This window comes from Canis lupus, chromosome 28 (genome assembly GCF_048164855.1).
Source record: "Canis lupus baileyi chromosome 28, mCanLup2.hap1, whole genome shotgun sequence".
NCBI lineage: Eukaryota > Metazoa > Chordata > Mammalia > Carnivora > Canidae > Canis > Canis lupus.
The window spans coordinates 25,760,775-25,781,564 of record NC_132865.1 but is presented as its reverse complement, the minus strand read 5'-3'; the positions used below and the strand labels follow the sequence as shown (position 1 = coordinate 25,781,564).

At 34.7% G+C, this 20,790-nt stretch overlaps 1 protein-coding gene across 2 annotated transcripts in view; it reads right to left on the bottom strand.

Annotated features, from left to right (window-relative positions):
* Positions 1-20,747, bottom strand: part of MYBL1 (MYB proto-oncogene like 1) — a 35,013-nt gene extending 14,266 nt beyond the window's left edge. For both annotated transcript variants that reach the window (XM_072804403.1, XM_072804404.1), the window contains exons 1-6: positions 20,272-20,747; positions 10,890-10,995; positions 10,484-10,555; positions 8,345-8,437; positions 6,770-6,990; positions 1,791-1,965 (exon numbers count right to left, since the gene is read on the bottom strand). In XM_072804403.1, the coding sequence (XP_072660504.1) occupies positions 1,791-1,965; positions 6,770-6,990; positions 8,345-8,437; positions 10,484-10,555; positions 10,890-10,995; positions 20,272-20,291 (687 nt within the window). In that variant the 5' untranslated portion in view covers positions 20,292-20,747. The remainder of the gene's footprint in view (positions 1-1,790; positions 1,966-6,769; positions 6,991-8,344; positions 8,438-10,483; positions 10,556-10,889; positions 10,996-20,271) is intronic.
* Positions 20,748-20,790: the final 43 nt, after the last annotated feature.

Here is a 20,790-nt window from a genome sequence, read left to right as displayed (position 1 = left end):
GTTCTTATCTTTCAGAGGAAGGAGTTGGTCCATATGAAATACAAAGAAAAGACTAAAGTAAGTTTTTCAATATTCATACCTCTCTTACTTCTACCACCACCCCAGGCCAATCTCTGTGTAAAAAGATATGAAAACAGAGGCTTCTTCTATTACTTGTCTTAGAAAAACAGTAGGAATCACTCATGTGTTTTTTAATACTTTGTTTTTCTAAAGCATCTGTAATAAGAATTTTGAAGTTGCATATAAATTTAGTGTGCAGTGGTGGAAAGAAATAGGAGAAGATATTTTTAAAAACCTAAAAATCTAATAAATACAAATAATGAAATTGTTCTATTTTCCATTATGGCCTACCTAAATCACTATCTGATGCAGAATCACCATATGTAACTTCTAACATAGAACTTCCACAATACTTTATTTGTATTAGTTATCACTAAACTTTCAATGAATTAGAAACTTATTTTTCTCAAACTTTTCATTTAAATCTTTGACAATATTTCAAACCAATCCACTTTTTCTTTCAAGTCAAAATTAGAATGATCTTTTTAGTAGCTTAAATGAGTTGAATTATGAATACATATATCTTTCAAGAATTATTAAATGTATAATAAACAATTCTTAAACTACAAGAAATATTATTTTCCAATATATTTTGATTGAGATTGTTAAATACTCTCTTGACCCCAAATAACTTTTAAAACTATGTTTCTATGAGTTAAAAAAATAAATTTAAATGATAACCTTTCTAAGACAGAAGCAGAATGTTTCAGTTTATGCTGCTGAAATCTAGGACTCTAAAGGAAAATGTAAAGAAACAGACAATAAAAACCTTAAGGTATTGAGTATCAGCAGATAACTATACTGTCTCCACGTTTTCCTATTTGTAAATTAAGATGTCATTACTTTTTAAAAATGGTTCTTTTAAAATTATGTCCAAAAAAATGTTCATTTAATGAGGTAAATTCAAATAAAATCTGTGCATACTAACCACAGATTTTTAACACCCAGACAAAAGATTAAGTCAGGACTTAATCTTTACATTTTATGTAACAAGAACCGAGAATTGCTCAACATGAAAAATGGCATGACAGACAGGCAGACAGAAAAATAAAAAACAAACCTTATGAAAACTCCTAACTAATTTCTTGCAGAGAAGAAAATGCACTGTAAGGAAAATAGAGCTTGCCCTATCCTGAGCTTGGGGAATCTCTATTCAAATGAACCTGTCTAAACAAAGACTAATATCACATGGCTGATTGGTTACTAGGGAGAGAGAAGCAAAGTTGAATGCCATCAAAGAATCAATTAATTATTTACCACACCTCCCAAAGATGAATGGATTTTGACTATTTTCTCCTTAAAACCATTTTATACACACTTACCTCTTAGAGATAAGCAATACTACAATTACACAAAATCTTTTTTAAAAGGAAACTATAATGGATGTTAAAGCACAAATGACCATAAGCTTTGAATCATAAATAAGATTCAAAGAATGATAGCATTAGGAAATGTATATACTAAGTTTCTTACCAAGATAGTATAAAAATTACATATAAAAGGAAACATTTCAATGAGCTTGTTTCCAAAATATTTATCAATCAAAACAAGTAGAAAGTAACCTCCATTAATGGTTAACAGCAGTTATGGCAATTTTTTTTTCTGTTTGGAAATTTAAATGTCTATTCTTCTTAATATATGTTGTATTTGTCCTATTAAGAAACCAAACATCCTCCCATTTAACAACTAAAGAAATTTTTTAAAATAATAAAGGTATTAAAAATATGTGCCTGAACAGGTATGTAAAACTGATTCTGGGTTTGCAAATGGTCCATAGTCGCACAAGGTTTGTGTTGAAGTTTAGATGAAGATCGTTCTGATTTTATTCCATCTTGTAAGTAGCCCTCCTGTTCCACTTTTCTTCGCATGGTAGAATTCCAATGATTTTTGATAGAATTATCAGTCCTAAGAAATGAAAGTGTATAATTTAAAAAGAAAAAAAGGATTCCATAAATTTTAACACTGTATGAAGTTCACAAAGTACTTAAAACAATTTTTTACAAATAATGAAACTAGGTACTTTCTCAATTCAAAGATAAGCTGTCAGTCAGACACAGTTCGAAACAGTGAAAATATAACAGTGAATAAGAAAGTTCCTGTTCTCATGAGGCTTACTTTCTTATTGAAAGTGTGGCAGCACAGGAAGGAAGAATAGAAAAAAATAAATAAGAAGAAAAACATCAGTGCAAACTAAACTACATTAAAAAATCATATACAAAAAAAATCATATACCATGATCAGTTAGGATTTATTCTAAGGATGCAAGGATGGCTCAATATCTCCCAAATCAATCAACATCATATTAACAAAATAAAGGATAAATCAATAGATGCAGAAAAAGTATTTGATACAATTCAACATCCATTTATGATAAAAAAAAAAAAAACTCTCATCACAGTGGGTACAGAGGAAACATATTTCAACATAATAAAAGCCCTATATGACAAACACGGCTAACATCATACTTTATGGTAAAAAGCTGAAAGCTCTTCCTCTAAGATGAGAAACAAGACAAGGATGCCCATTCTCGCCACTTTTATTCAACAAAGCTTTGGAAGTCCTAGTCAGTCACAGTAATCAGACATGAAAAAGAAATAAAAGGCATCCAAATTTGAAAAGAAATAAAACTGTCACTATTTGCTAATGACATGACTATACATAGAGAACCCTAAAGAATCCACCAAAAAAAAAAAAAAAATAGAATAAATGAATTCAGTAAACTTGCAGGATACAAAATCAGTGTACAGAAACTCTGTTGTGTTTCTAATACAATAATAACTACCAAGAAAAAATTAAGAAAAAATACCATTCACAATTACATCAAATATAATACCTATGAATAAATTTATCAAGGAGGTTGAAAGACCTGTACTCTAAGGCATTGGTGAAAGAAACTAAAGATGGCACAAATAAATGGAAAGATATAGTATGCTTATGGATTGGAAGAATTGTTAAAATGTACACAAAAAGCAATCTACAGATTCAATGCAATCCCTACCAAAATACACAATGGCATTTTTCATAGAGCTAGAACAAATAATCCTAAAATTTGTACACACCACAAAAGGCACCAAATAACCAAAGCAATCTTGAGAGAGAAGAACAAAGTTGGAAATATCACACTTCCAGATTTCAAACTATAGTACAAAGTGATAGTAATCAAAACAGTACGGTAATGACACAAGATAGAAACAGGTCAAAGGAACAGAATAGAAAGCCCAGAGTTAAACCTACACTTACACAGTCAATCAATCTTCAACAAATGAGGCAAGAACATACAATGGGGAAAAGAAAGACAGTCTTATCAATAAATGGTGATGGGAAAAGGGGACAACTACCTGAAAGAATGAAACTGAAACACTTTCTTATATGATATACAAAAAAACCCTCAAAATTTAAAGACTTAAATGTAGGGATGCCTGAGTGGCTCAGCAGTTGAGCATCTGCCTTTGACTCAGGGCATGATCCCAGTCCAGGGATCGAGTCCCACATCAGGCTCCCTGTGAGGAGCCTGCTTCTCCATCTGTCTGTGTCTCTGTCTCTCTCTCGGTGTCTCTAATGAATAAATACATAAAATCTTAAAAAAAAAAAAGAAGACTTAAACATAAGACCAGAGACCACAAAACTACTCAAAGAAGCCCTTGAACACTGTTCTAAGCAGTACTTTCTTGAATCTGTCAGGCAAGAGCAAAAAACAAAAAGCACTACATCAAACTATAAAGTTTTAATACGGTGAAGACTATCAACAAAACAAAAAGGCAACCTACTGAATGGGAGGAGATATTTGCAAAGGATATAACCAATAGGTGTTAAGATCCAAAATACATAAAGAATCATACAACTCAGTATTAAAATAAAACAAAAAATGAGGAGAGAACATGAACAGATTTTCATCTGTATGAAAGAAGACATGCAGATGACCAACAGACATAAAAAGATGTCTAGTGAGCACTAGGGACACCTGGGTGGCTCAGCAGTTGAGCATCTGCCTTTGGCCCAGGACATGATCCCGGGATCTGGGATTGAGTCCCTCACTGGGCTCCTTGCGGGAAGCCTGCTTCTCCCTTGACCTGTGTCTCTGCCTCTCTCTCTCTCTATGTGTCTCTCATGAATGAATAAATAAAATCTTAAAAAAAGAGAGAGAGAGAGAGATGCTCACTAATCATCAGGGAAACGCAAATCAAAACTACAATGACATATCACCTCACACAGGCCAAAATGGCTATCAAAAAAGACAAGAAATACAAGTGTTGGCAGAGATGTGGAGAAAAAAGAACCCTCATGAACTGTTGGTGGGAACACAAATAGATGCAGCCACCATGTTAAACAGTATGAAGGTTCCTCAAAAAATTGTAAGTAAAACTATCATATGATCCAGTAATTCCATTTCTGGGAATTTATCTGAAAAAAACAAAAACACTAATACAAAAATATATACACACCCATGTTCACTGCAGCGTTATTTACAGTCAAATTATGGAAGCACCCAATTAGTTACTGATAGATGAAGGGAAAAAGATACGGCACATGCATACAATGGAATATTCCTCAGCTATAAAAAAGAATGAAATCTTGTTATTTACAACAACATAGATGGACTCATATGGTATTATGCTAAGTGAAAAGAGTCAAATAAAGATATATACCATAGAATATCACTTATCTGTGGAATCTAAAAAACAAAACAGAACAGAAACAGACTCATGGATACTAAGAACAATGTGGTGGTTGCCAGAGGGGAGGGAGGTTGGGGGGTGGGCAAAATAGGAGGAGGAGATTAAAAGTACAAACTTCCAGCTATAAAATTAAAAGGATATGAAGATACAATGTACAGTATAGGGAATATAATTAATGATATGTAACAATTTTGTATGGTGACAGATGGTAGCCAGATTTAGCTTGGTGATCACTTAAAAATGTATATAAATGTTAAATCACCATGTTGTATATCTGAGAATATATAATATTTCATGTCCACACTTCAGTTGGAAAAAAGCAAAGAAAAACACCAGTGCAATACAGATCATTAAAGCAGAAATAAGAAAAGTGAGTAACTAGGGTAATTTGGTAGGTGGTCCAGGAAGGTCTCTGGGTGACAGTGAAGCTAAGATAGAATGACAAGAATGAACCTGCCATACAAGAGGAGGAAAAAAGAGCATTCCAGATAAAGGGTATAGAGAGGGCAAAGACCTAAAAGCCAGGAACAAACATGGTCAAGAAAAGCAAACCACAAATTAGAGAATCCCAATATTCTTTCACTAATGAGAATACCTATGTTGGAAAGACTTCACTGTCTTTTCACCTAAAATTTCCTTTATAAAAATGTAAACCTTCAACCCACAGCTACCTGTAGTATAAATTTCATCCTTCATAAAGTATACAAACATTTACTGAGAACCAACTTTATGTTAAGGCACTAAGCTAGTTTCAATGGACAGTAAAAATATATATACATATATATATATAAAAGACTGAAAACATTGGAAGTTCCTAAACCAGGTTCAGTAACATGCAAAAAAACACTATGCTTTAATTTCCTTAAAAGACAGCATTGTTTGCTTGGCATATTTCATTAGTATATGAAGATTAATTAAGTATACAGGTAAAAGCGTTTTGTAAGTGATGAAGTACTATACAGAAACTACAGCAATAAAAAAAACATGCATACCTTCCGAGTGAGATACGGATTTTCCCAAGGTTGTTGGTCTACTGTACTACAATCAGGAAACATTCAAACCAATGCAATCAATGTACAGTATACTTATAGTATACATATACACAGAAGGGCATATCACTTTCCCGGAGGGAAATTCTGTGTTTTAGCCACATGGATATATATACTACTCCCATGATTTGAATATCATAATTAAGAACTGAATTTTCGGGGATCCCTGGGTGGCGCAGCGGTTTAGCGCCTGCCTTTGGCCCAGGGCGCGATCCTGGAAACCTGGGATCGAATCCCACGTCGGGCTCCCGGTGCATGGAGCCTGCTTCTCCCTCTGCCTATGTCTCTGCCTCTCTCTCTCTCTCTCCCATCCTCTCTCTCTGTGTGACTATCATAAATAAATAAAAATAAAAAATAAAAAAATAAAAAAAAAAAAAAGAACTGAATTTTCTCTAATGAACTTCTGTAGTTTACTTTGCTATTCTCAGATCTTGTGCATAGAATCCAATACGAAAGAAATCTCTTCAGGACACCTGGGTGGCTCAGTGGTTGAGCGTCTGCCTTCGGCTTATGCCATGATTCCAGGGTCGGAGTTCCACATCGGGCTCCCTACATGGAGCCTACTTCTACTTCTCCCTCTGCCTATGTCTCTGCCTCTCTCTCTCTAGGTCTCTCATGAATCAATAAATAAAATCTTTAAAGAAAAAAAAAAAGAAATCTCTTCAATTTAGATTCCATTCCAACCAGGTTTGTACAAAGAAGATCTGTCTGACTGGCATTGATAGGTAAACAATCTGGGGAGTACATTAACTGTTCACATAACCTAAAGGTCTATCATTTTACTGCACAAATTAGTGCTATTATTTCATTTTTTTTAAGTAATTCTATGCCTTACACAGAATTTATTACAAATAGGCCCAAAGGGTTGCTTGTCTAAATTTCATTATAAATAAAAGTCAAAGGGATTATCTGCAAACATACCTAATAGTAACTTAATAAAGATCAAGTTTAAGTATGGGAAAATATATACGTTTATATAAGCACCTTCCAGGAAGTAGTTTAGCAATTTCTGCCCAACGATTTCCCAACCGCTTATGGGCTTCATAGATGATCCTGTCCTCCTCTTCTGTCCAAGAAGATTTCTTTACTTCAGGATTCAGATGATTATGCCATCTTTCTCTACATTGCTTGCCTATTCTTCCTTTCAAGTGTTTTGCAATTAAAGACCATCGTTTTGGCCCATATTTCTGAACTAATTCAATAACCTAAGAAACAGAAAAACAAAGTTTAAAAAAGCATTACCTTTTTAAAAAGAAATAACTCATGGGGATGTAATGTATAGCATGGTGACTATAGTTAATAATACTATAATGCACATCTGAAAGCTGCTAGAGATCTTAAAAATTCTCATCACAAGAAAATAATTTTTATAGTATATTGTGACAGATGCTAACTAGACTCATTGTTGTGATCATTCAGCAATATACAAATAGCAAATCATTATGTGGTACACTTGAAATTAATACAGTGTTACATGTCAGTTATACTTCAATTAAAAAAGCATCACCTTGATAAAATTTTAAAACATAACTTAAGAATACTCTTTTTAATGCATTAAATACAAACCACAACAACAATTTTACTAATACTCATCCATCATTTATTTGTCAAGTACAAAAGTTGACCCCAAAACTTATCAAAAATACAAGGTGCTAATTAAAGTGAATTGTAAGTTAAATTGTTTTCAATGAACATTAATTTAAAATAATAGTAAAAGTGTTGAGACTTAAAGATTATCTACTCTTGTATTTTTTTTTTTTTTAAAAGAAGCTTCAGCTCAAAGACAAATCAGTTTGGAAGCAGGAAGGATCTACATATTTATTGTCTTTTCATTTCTTCCTTTCTCACACTAAAAGGCTACAGGTAACACACTATAAAATCTATCTTTGGCTGTCAGGTAAGTCAGATCAGTTCTGAGCCTAGTGAACATTTCTTTTTTTTTTTTTTAAGTAGTAGGAAACATGCTCTAATTCCCCAACTACATTAATGTTTCTGCCATAAAAAACATGAACTAAAGGGCAATTCCTTGTGGAGGGCATCAATATTCCCATTCTTCTCAAACTTTTATAACACAAAGATTTACCCTAGTTTTTAAATCATCCAATCCTTTAGAAACACAATGCTCTGGTATCTACCTTATTCTAGGGCTCATTATAGGTAAAGAGGGATAGTTAAGAATGACTTTCTTACTTATTATGTAATCAGATAAAATAAAAATAAAAATTAAATGGTTTTTAAAATGGTAACTCAGTTTTCAACAAGAAGCTATACCCTAAATGTTGCTAACCTAAGCTCTAAATAAGATGACTAAACTGATGGCATTTTTTCCTTCTGTAAAAAAATTCCCAGAAAGAAAAAGCAATACATATTATACTTGGCTTGACTCAATTCAGAAAAACTACACTTCAAGACACTCAACTTTCAATTCTTCTATAAGCAGCACCCAAAGGAACAAAATCAAAGTGATTTAAACATATCCTTTGTGACAAAACAATACATTAGGAAGAAAAAAAAGCCAGTCCACCTACACAGTCAGAATAAAGAATATGAACACGTTACCCTCTGATCTTCTTCTTTAGTCCAGGGACCCTTTATCAATTCTGGATTTAAAACTTTCTGCCATCGATGCTGGCACTGAAAATCTGAACGATTCTGGGAAAGAATTGATTTTGTGATTGAACAATTGTTTTCCAGAAAGCAAATCAGCCTAACTCAAAAGAAAATCTTCAAGAATAATGCATTTAATAACATTCTTTAAACTGTAGTATTTATTGGGGTGCCTGAATGGCTCAGTCAGGCTGCCTTTGGCTCAGGTCATGATCTGAGTCCAGGGATCAGCCCATGTCCTGAGGCTCCCTGCGCAGCAAGGAGTCTGTTTCTCCTTCTCCCTCTGGCCCTCCCCCCAACCCTGAGTGCTCTTACTCTTAAATAATTTTTTTAACCCTTTAAAATGTAATATTTATCTTACACACCTGTGTCTTAATTCATATTTAAATTAAAGCCTTTGGCAGGGCTTAGACTATATATATTATTTTAATTTATAAGTATGTATCTCTACAGTGTGCCTCATAACATAGCAAAATGCAAAGCTATAACATAGATACTGCCATAAAGAAATCTAAGATTGAGGAAAAAAAGGGAGTAAACAAAACTAAACAAAGCAGACAGATGAACTCAAAGAGCATAGCAATCTGAATTCATACAGTACATCAGTACTTAACTCTAACTTTATACAATTTAAAAACCCCTAAAGATATTACTAGACCACTGCATGGTATTTGAAGGATTTTCATAAATGATAATGTCCAAGTTATCAAGAAAAAACTAAATACATCTATATGAAAGATGTGCATTACTTATCAGTTAAATTATTTAAGTGTTGAAGCTTAAAAAGTAAATTAATTTACCAGGATAGGAAAACTTTATGTAGAAATATCTCAAATTCCAAAAATCTCTAACAAATGAAGCTTTAGTCACTTCATGGCCTAGTAACTCCTACATATAATATATATTAATAATAAAACACTTAACTTCATGAGTGATTCAGAGTTTACAAAAATATGAATTCATATACAGGATTATGGATAATGTTGTTTACCAATAGCTGTCTTTGTGCCAGCTATTAAAAATAATCAAATTATTTTTATTTAAACTGAGTTTCTTCATTTATGGCTTCTAAACATCAATGCTGATCCATTGTAAGGCTATCATTTTCTTCAAAATAATCAGGTAGTTCCTGTACGTCCTCGTACCAGTTCTTTGTTCCCTTCATTTGCTACTGTACCACTGAAGTTAAACTAATAAAGCTAAAATAAATTTTTCTAATTTAGCTTACACTTATTGAACACCTGCTAAATGTTAGGAAATGCACCAAACATCCTATATGTTATTTCTAATTCTCACAACAATACTACAAAAACAAGTACCATTATTTACATATTATAGATAAGGAACCTGAAAATCAAAGAAGGTAAGTAATTTTTCTAAGACCAAACAGCTAGTAGACCTGACACTTGAATATAATTCAGACTTACTCCAAAACTTATGCTTTTTCCATTATCTGGTCTCAATTTTCAGGTTATGTTGAAAAACATCATAACAACTTAGAAAGAACATAGGTAACCTAGCTTCTGAAACCCACGGTAGTCAAAACAGAAATTCAGATAGGAATATTTTGCCTCACTACCTTTATTGTAGTAAGAAACAAAAGGACTGTATGTGAAGATACTTTGTAAATTATAAAATTACATACTAATGAACAGTATGTGAATAGTATGATGAACCATTAAGTATAATTCTTTTAAAAATCAATAACACCGTAAAATGCAAACATTAGATGACAAACTTTTCAATAGATCTTTCTCTGATTTTATCGATCAGCTACCAAAAGACTTCAATGTATTTAACTTCTTTCAAATGTTTTTAAACATTTATCAGTAAATATTTATTTATAAAGCCCTACCCAAACTTTGTATCATTTTCATTTTAGATTAGTAATCTTTTTAGGCTTGTGTATAAACTAATCACCAGAAAATCAGACTTTCTGACCTTTGGCCACTATAGAAAGATCAGAACCACCAAGATGTTTTCAGAAAGGAAATCAAGTCTAAAATAATGAAGACACATTTATGAAAAACAGTAAATTTAATCCAATGACCTATATCATCTATGTTAGAAATATGATAATAGTTCACTTACTTGAAGATGACTAGCAATTAGAGTCCAATCATCAGTTCCATGTTGTTCAACCAACTTCTTTAACTTATCATCCTATTAAAGCAGGAATGAAAATTAGAAAGCCTTTTCCCCCCACCTATTCCTCTATCCCTAACTATAGATAACTCTCTAATTCTTTCATGTCATATCTGATGGCCATCTGTAGAAGGACAAACCACTATAATACAAGCTCTCCCATTTACTATACTGTTTCTATCAGTCTCAACATCCCTTCGCTATTCACATCGCTGGTGGAAGAAAAATATGTCACCTTAGTTGATGAATAACTTTTCTCCTGTTTTGCTTTTCAATATCTTTAATATCTTTATTAAATATTATTGACAAGTAAATACCAGTATGAAATTAGTAAACCTTATCATATAATTACCTCATCTCTTGTCCATTTTACTCTGTTCCAGAGTTTCTTCAATCCTTTTTGTTGTGGTACTTCATAATCATGATCAGCATACTGAAGGTCATCATCCTCATCCTCACTAAAAAACAAACAAAAATACCCCTTAATTGTGAAATCAAGAATTTTATGTAAATTTGTGATTTCAATCTTTGAATCTGTGTATACAGGTATGACTGAAGAAGCCTCTCAGGCTAACAGACATACATCCAATTAGATTATTCAAAATATAAAAAATTTAGAGTTCTACAACTGAAAATTGCTATAGTTCTTATTGACACCAGAAAAATGAGATGCCACCAGGGGTCAAGTGATAACCTCTATGTCATGCTAAGGAATTTGACTTTTATTCTTTATTTGACCTTTATCCTAAAGAGTTAAAGGACTTTAAGTAAGGGAAAGACAAATATCTCGTGTTTCAGAAAAATCATTGGCAGAAATGTGGAGAAATGGAGAAAGGAAGATCAATTACTAATCTTTTACAATAACCCAAGTAAGAAAGTATTGGAGCCTAAGAATAGTAAGGGTAAAATACTAAACATAGTTACATCCAGTTAAATGAAACAATGGAAGAAATGATTCATTAGCATTACTAAAAACAACAAAATTAAAATATGTAAAAATAACTTGATCAAGGTATAGTAAGCAATGACACACTATTATGTTGGGCACCTGGGTGGCTCAGTGGTTTGAGCATCTGCCTTTGGCTCAGGTTGTGATCCTGGAGTCCCAGGATCAAGTCCCACATCCAGCTCCCTGCAGGGAGCCTGCTCCCTCTACCTCTGTCTCTTTCTGTGTCTAATGAATAAACAAAATCTTAAAACAAAACAAAACAAAACACTATTGTGAGATATATTAGATTTGAACAAATGGAAAAAACATTCAGACCCCATTCCTGGATAGGAAAACAGATGTCCATCCTCCTAAATTAATTAATAAATGTATTTTTAAATTTTTTTTTAAGTAGGCTCCACACTGGGTGTGTGGGCTCAAACTCATGACCATGGGATCAAGACTTGAGCTGAGATCAAGAGTCAGATACTTAACTGACTGAGCCACCCAGGCGCCCCTAATTCATAAATTTAATGAATAAAAATACCATTAGATTTTCAGAGGAACTTAAACATGTTGAATCTATATAGCTCATATGGAAAAATAAACAATTAGCACTATCTAGTATGAAAACACACTGTAGAGAAACAGTAAATAAAACAGATTAGTACTGGCACATGAAAAGATACACAGGTCAATGAAAAAGAATAGAATATCCAGGAAAAAAACAAACCCAAAAGGGAATTTGGTAAATTGTAACAGTAAGACATCAAATCAGAGGGGTAAAGATGGACTTTTCAATAATGGTAAGACACAGGGTAGCTATTTTTAAAAATAAAACTTGAATTCTACTTTAAAAAACTTCAGGTGAAGCAAGTATCTCACATTTTTAAAACTGAAATCATAATAATACTATTTTTTTAAAAAAAGGACAGAATTCCATCTTTTTATATCCTTGAGTAGAAGAGATTTAAATATAACAAAAATCAAGAAACCACAGAAGAATAAATCAACTAAGGCAATAACAGCAGCAACGGAAAAAAGCATGTGAAACAGAGATGTTAAAAAGGTGGAAACAAAAGAATTTTACAAGGAATCAAGGATGCCTCCAAAACTTCTGACTTTGGGAGCATAAACAAAGCTATCCACTGCGATGAAGGAAAAACAGAATTTTGAGAGGGAGAAGAGAATGGGGCTAGGCACTTGGGAAATATACAAGTGAATATATCTAGAACAGCACTGTCAAATAGAAATATAACACAGCCACACATGTAATTTCCTAGTAGCCATATTTTGAAAATAGAAACAGGTCAAAATAATGTTATATTATTCAACCCAAAATATTTTAAAAATTACCACTTCAACACCTACTCAATATAATCATGAACTAGTTTACATTCCTTTCTTCTGACTAAAGTCTTCAAAATCTAGTGTGCATTTTATAGTTAGAGTACAATGCTATAAAGACTATCCACATTTCAAGAGCTCAATAGCAACATATGGGGAATGGCTATCCTATTGGGGAGAGCAGATCTAGGAAGGGAACTGGGCACATGGATCCTCTGCTCAGGTATGAGGCCTAGGATAGACAAACAGTTTTAGCAATCACCAGCATACAGAAAATAAAGCCATGAGGACATGAAGGACATGCCCCAGAAAAGAGGGCAGGTCTTTATGATAAACTAAATTAGAGGATTTTGAGAAGATTGAATAGAGTCATGAACATCTGAAAATAATAAGCTAATATTTATTTAAACTTTCTAAGTACCAGACATTAGGTAGTCTATGAAATTTCTGTCTTAAAACCCCACAACATCCCCAAGAGGAAATTTTATTATTCCCACTTTACAGAATAGGGACACTTTGACATAGAAACGTGACTTCTTACCCAGAGTCATGCTAAATGTAGCATGGCTGAACTCCAAAATTCACTATTTAACCAGTATACTACCACATACTAGAAAAACAGGGAAGCAGATATCAAGAAGCTGGAAGAGATCAAAGACAAATCTGACATAGATTTTGAAATCAGAACAAGTTTCTAGATATAACTTAACTACTTAATTTGCATCTGTGGACATATTAACCTCTTAAGGCTTTAGGTTTATCTGTTTGTGAAATGAGGATAATCTCACCTTCTTTAAGGATAAAATTAAACAAAAGAACACATAAAACACCTCATATAGCACATGACACAGAAAGGTAGCTCACTATTAGTATTATGTACACTGGATTTGCACTGCCCAACAATATTCAAGATTATTTCTACTTTACTAGATTCAACTCTTTCCAAAAATTCACTGATTTCAAACAGCTAAAGTTGGATTTAACTTTAATACATTTAAGAACATGTGGGTAGTTCCTAATATCTACATACAGTGTAATTCTTACAAAACTGAAAAATCAAGGCCTATATTTAATATATATACTGTCTATAGATCCTTTGCAGGAACTTCTGATTTCCCTTGATTTGTCGGTTCTATAAGACCAAAATTCTTTTTTTTTTTTTAAGATTTTATTTATTCATGAGACACACAGAGAAGCAGAGACATAGGAGAGGGAGAAGCAGGCTCCAGGGAAGGGAGCCTGATGCAGAACTCGATCCCAGGACGCTGGGATCACAACCTGAGCCAAAGGCAGATGCTCAACCACTGAGCCACCCAGACTTCCCACTTTTCTTTTCTTTTAAGAAGGCTCCATGTCCAATGTGGGGATTGAACTTGTGACCCTGAGATCAAGAGTCACATATTCTACCAACTGAGACAGCCAGGCACCACCCAGCCCCCCAAACCCCTCACCTCCCCGCCCCCCTGCTGCTCCCAGGACCAAAATTCTTCCTATCTGACCAAGCAAGACACCATGATCCCCAACTCCCCTACCTATATAGCTACTTATCTGCTTCAATTCAATGCATTTCAACATTCCAATGCTCTCTCCCTAAAGCCACTGTTTATTTGTAACAATATTCTGCCACTCTTATGCTTGTTTTGTTAAAGTAATATGAAAATAAGGACACAAGTTTAAGTAAACATTACCTGTTATTTGCTGCCATCTTCAGCTATCAGAAATATCACCTGATTAGCCAAGATTAAGTACTTAAAATGAAGGCAGTTCAGGATCCAATGACTTAATACAATTCTAAGGCTACCAAATCAGAAAAAAAAAACACCATATTGAGACTTTCTATCCAATCTGTATGAACTCATAGCATCTACCCTTCCTTTTTAGCATTCATCTTACATGCCAACCTTCCCAATCAAATATCAAGTTCAGGAGCGCAAAGATCATATCTGATACATTCACCTCTCAGCATCAAGCACAGTACCTGTAATATTTGTAAAATAATGAGTAATCAACGGTCTTCCTTGCTCTCTTACCTCCTCCAAGTACTCGGTATTCCAAACTGCCTCACTCCCTTCCAACCCAATGAAAACTTCCATCTCCCTCAATACAGCTGATCTCAAGTGGATATGAGAGAGAAAAAATTTTTTTTAACGAATGAAAATACCACTAGGAGAAGAGGAAAGGCATTCCCATTTATTAAAAAGGGACTTTCAAAATCCAAATGCACCTCCAAGTGGTAGAATTTTAAGAAGCATAACCTGCTGAAACAAACAAAATATTCAGTACAGAAGGGGTTCTTTGGGGAGTCTATTAATACTGCCTAACTTTTCCTAGAACTGTCCCCAGCGACATTACCACTTCCTGCCATCCCAAACAGCCCTCAGTTGTGCTTTTCACAGGTTCCCCTCTTCGTCCCTCCCCTTAGATTGCAACAGCTTTCACAACAGCATATCTGAGACTACTTTTAAAAATTAGGTTATTTCTAGATCAAAACAATGTTTAATTTGGGGACTTCCCTATATAAATCTTGAGTGTTCAAAAAATATATCACATCTAATCTGTACAAAATTCACTGTAGGCTCTTATAAAAATATTTTATATTAAGGATATGAGTCCAAAGATATTACTTTGATCAAAAGACTAATTTCCAGGGAGTAATTTTCCTAAAAACTTATTAAACTTTAAAATTTGGCCTTATTTTTTAACCACATGCTTGATTTGTGAGAAATTTCTATTTCTACATGAGGTTTCATTCTCTGTTTTGCATCAGCATGGTCATCAGTTTCGGAGAGTTATACAGCCCAGTCAATGTTCAGGAAGCTGGGTTTTTTGAGTGGGTGAATGCGAGGGAAGATTAAAGTAGAATTCTTAGAATCATCTCTACCACTGGGACTTTCCTGGAGTGTATCCACCTAGCTACTTCTCAGTTTTAGCATAAATTATTTCTATATTAGTTAAGCAATTATTGAAAGAATGATGTAACTTTTAAGTAAATGTGACCGAGTAAGATCCTAGAAAATTATCAATATCACTAGCTATAACAGAAAGGTGCCTGAGAATATCTACAATTTGCCAAAAAAAAAAAAAAAGAAAAAAAGAAAAGGGATAAAAAACCCACAGATAATTCACCAATACTGTACTTTGACCATTGCTTAATAATGGTTAGACACCATCAAAACAAATCTGTTCTATTTTCTGCCTTTTAATATCTTTTAGCATTTTTATACTGTAGCAATTCAATGATGATAAGACATAATAACTAAGTAAAATCAACTCCTTCCTACATAAACAAATAAGCCATTTTTAGCCTAGGATGACTAATCTAAAAGACAGCAAAAAAATAGGTGAAATTATTTTGCTAGCCACAAAGCAAAAATAGAAAAGGAATTTGGTTTCTGAATCTTCATCCAGGACTTGGTTACCAGAATTACTCTGCCAGTTTTATTTTTCAAGTCAAAGAAAATATTTATTCTTTAATTGTCTAATATATAAGCTAAGCACTACATTCAAATGAAAAGGGTTCTTTTAGATTATGAATGAACAAAATGATTAGGGTGATTATGAAACAGCAAAATGAAGCACGTGTACACAGAGACAAATAATAGGACTCATTAGGCCAGGAACATGGTTAAAAGAAACTTTACACTGGGTGTAAGCTAATGAGTAAGCCATAACTTAACCGGTGAAATAATACACAAACTATTCATATTTGAAATATTAAGATAAAACATTAGGGAGAAGTTCAATTTTAAAGGATACTAATTATTCCACCTAAAATAGGAGTAAACTGAGGTATCAAAAGGAAGAATTTGAGAATTTAAAACTTACTTTTATTTGAAAAGAATCACTGGCTCAAAATTAAAGAATTATCAATAGTTCTATAAAATTTGCTCTAATAAAATCACTTCAACTTGATCATAATTTAAGTTACAAACTGCATCAAATCTGAAGTTTTTATCAAAATCCAAAATTCCAAGTTTATTTTAAACTGTCTTGACAGGGTAATTCTGCATTTTTTTAAGTCCAATCGAATTCAAGGTATGAAAATTTACGGTTGATTTAATAAAGTGAAATCAGGCCACCCGGTGGTTAATATTATGTACTGCATACTTGAATATTTTATTTCCAAACCTGAACTGCAAACTAGCATCATTACTGTAGAACAAATTTGACTTCATTTAAGCATTATTAATAGCAAAACTGAAATTAACACTGAAGGGAATTCTACCTACCTACTTATAAACAAAAATGATGACTGAACTTTTCTATTTTTTTGAATTAGTGTGTATATTTTTAAATAAGCAAAGATGATTATAAAAGGGTTCAAAATAGAATATATATTAAAACTAGAAGTTACCTTACAGACCATAAAGTCCAAACCCCTAGATTAACACACTTAAAAACTGGGACATAGAGTTTACTTGCTTTCCCAAAACAACAGCACTAGTTAACGACAAAGCTGATTAAAAATCAGTTCTCAAAAAAAATAAATAAACCAGTTCTCATTTTCAGTATTCTTTCACCCATTTTGTTGGAAACAACATAGTAAAATTGCTTCTCACACACAGATAATCCACTGAAGAGTATTTTCCAATGTAAAGGCTGGCATTTACCTTTCCAATTTAGTGCAGTCACAGGTCATCAAGTGTAAATACCTGAATGTTATTACTTAAACAGGTCTTCTAGCTTCTAAATGACATTTTTATAGTTTATTTTTAAGGGTAGATCTGGCTTTTAAAAACTAAAATTAATTACTCAATACATAAATATGCTTAAAAATCAAGTACATGCTAATAACATATACCAATTTTGGTATGCCTGTAAATTATATCATTAAAACACCCAATGGGATCTAAAACTATTTAAAGTCACAACACAAAATGAGCCTTTTCCTTTATGTAAATCTAGATCAGAGATACTATACCTATCTTAAACAAAAATCAAAAGAGCCAACATCCTCCAGTTCTTTCACCCTAAGGTAACAGTTTTTTTTTTAACCTTTTTTTCATATCATACAGAAAAAGGCATATTAAAGGATTTATGCCCATAGTCTTATGTAAAACTTTTATACTGCAAAGTAGAGTTTTCACTCAAATACTTAAGTAGTTGTATAGTAGAGATCTTAAATTGACTAAATTTAATTTCCTTTCTCATTCAACTATAAATTAGGTTCCTATTTATTACTAAGATATTTAGCCAAGAGGCGAGACCAATAATTTCGCCTTCAAAACATCTCACATTCTTTTATCTTTTAAGATAAAATGTATTTTCATATACAAAAAATATATAATTTAGAACATAAAACACATTCAAATATGAAGACTCTAAGATATACACCATTTGGAGATAATTTCTCACCACATCCTCTACCTCTAAACTCCCCATAAGAAGCATAGCTTCATCCCACTGCATTTAATTACTCCAGCCTTATGACTTTTTAAATCACTCTATAATACATTTCAATACATACAGGTGACATGGAACAAAAATGAACAGTACAATTAACGTTTAGCTCTCAAAGTTCACAATATTGTCACGTTTAGCTCTCAAAGCTCACAATATTGTCAATAAAAGAAAATAACTTACACAGGCAAATTAGTCATTAAATCACTTCTCCTTTCTTAGTCTATTATTATGAAGCATACAAAAACTATGAAATGAACAGACAAAATCAACTGCAGGACATTCAAGCATCAGTGTCTAACCATAACTAAATGATGATGATAGTATTAGCTAAGACACTCTTTCAGAAAGGATTAACATCAATAATACTGATAGGCAGATGATGCCACACAATGAACATAAACAAATTTCTGTTTTTGAGTTGACGGAGCCACTTTGTTACCTTGCTTAATGAGGTTATTTTATTTTAAAAATTTCATATCTTTAAAAATCCAAAAGAAAAGGCCTAAACCAGTACCTCAGTAATTATAATTACAGGGGATCTATCTTTTCTGAAGATTAAGAAGTTAATTAGAGCAGTGATTCTCACCTGGGTGATTTTGCACCACCACCACCCCCACCCCCACCCCCCCACCCCCCCCGCCTTGACACACATTTGGTGGCATATGGAGACATTTGATCGTCACAACTGGGAGAAACAGGGTGTTACTGGCATCTACTGGACAGAGGCCAGGGATGCTGTCAAACATACTGCAAAGCATAGGGCAGCCCCTCACTACAAAGAATTATCTAATCCAATATATCACTAGTGACAATCTGAAAATCTTTATCTAGGACAGGTGGGTTTCTATGAGTGTATGTATATATATTTGTTCCACCTCAAGAGTCTGACCTACTCTGTAGTTGCCACAAAATAAGCCTAAAAAGGGCTTAATTATTTTATGCTGATTTCTGCAAAAATACCTTATGTACAGCGGATGCTGTAATAAATTAATACAGCAACAAATATCTGTAGTTATTGCCAACTTTTAACAAACCCCTACACTGAATGAATCCTAGTACTAAATTTCAACTTAGGAAATACATCTCTAGTTAGGACTTTAAGGCTGTGGACCTAGATAAACAAAAACATTTGGAAATCCTGCCAAACATCTTCTCAGGTTTATTTAATACTACTGACAAAAGACACCTTTGTTTTTTTTTTTTTTTTGTTTTTTGTTTTTGTCATCTAAGTGGTTACTACACACCATTTATATGTAGCTACTATAGTAACATATAAATAAAAATTAGATGAGTAAATTCCTCCTAGCAAGTTCTCCAACAAAAAAAAATATGCCCTACCTCTCTGGGCCAACACTTAGTTACAGACAGAGCCAAACATGGGCACGAAAAATATTCAGTGAATCAAACATTGTTTTAAGATCAAGCCACTGGTAGTAACAGTGTGGCATCTTCCCAGCAGAAGATATTAAAAATACATGAATAAAGCTAAGAACATGGGAATGCTAATTACAGAAAACACCAAAAAGGTCCTCTCTCCTCAGCTATTGCCCAGAGGATTTTTCCATACCTGTCAAGGTAGCAAAGATGGCAGAGGGGTCCCAGTGCAGGTTTATCACAGAGTTCCTACTTTAACTGATGGAGTAATTCAGAAGAAAGGAGTCTCCCCGAACAGCATTTTCATGCCGTCCGGGCTGCACATCAGCACTTTGACACGCGGAGGGTCCTCCCTGAAAGCGCACAGACTTACCTGGCAAGAAACCGCGACCAAGAAGTGGCTGTGAGAGACTGAGGTCTGGACGTGCGCTGTGGGGAGAATCGACTCAAAAAGAGCAATCCGGGCATTAGTTACTCACTTTCTGCGCCTTAAGCACAGTGGTCCCCAACTCTCCACACGTCACGGCTCCGATCCGGCTGGCCGGGCCGGAGCGCCTGTGGGGCACGGGAAGGAATAGCTCTGCCCCAGTTGGCGACGGCCTAACGGGGAAGCACTGGGAAAGGGAAAAGGATCTGAGCCGAGACTGTGCCAACAGGCCTGAGTGAAAGGGATGTCACCCACCTGCGCGACCTCTTCGCCATCCTTCAAGTACCGCATAGGCGCGGGCTGGGCGGGGACGCAGCTCAGCCTCCTCCAGCCTCGAGCGAACGCTCCTCGTCCCCGACCCTCCGGCCGCTTTCCTCGCCCCCTGTCCGCGGCGACCGAGAGTGGAACGCACGTCCCCGGCAGGGCAGGACGCAGGGACGGAGGGACGGAGGGGCGGACCGTGACCCGCCCCCGGCCCGCAGCGCCGCTCCTAGCTCCGGCCCGGCCCGGTCAGGGACGCCCCCAACATGTCAGCAGGCGCGCTCCCGCCCTCCGCCGGCCCCTCCCGCCGCCTCTCAGCCTCTACACAGCCGTCCCAGCTCAGCTCCGCGGCGGGCGCCGACCCCCGCCCTCAGCCCGCAGCGAGCAGCTCTGCAGGGCTCGCAGCCTCCTGCAGGGTTTTGTCCGCACCGCCGAATCTCGCGCCCAGCCTCCCTCAAGAGCCGCCGTTTGAATCTGCGCACGCGGCCCCGAACCTCATTGGCTGTAGCGGCC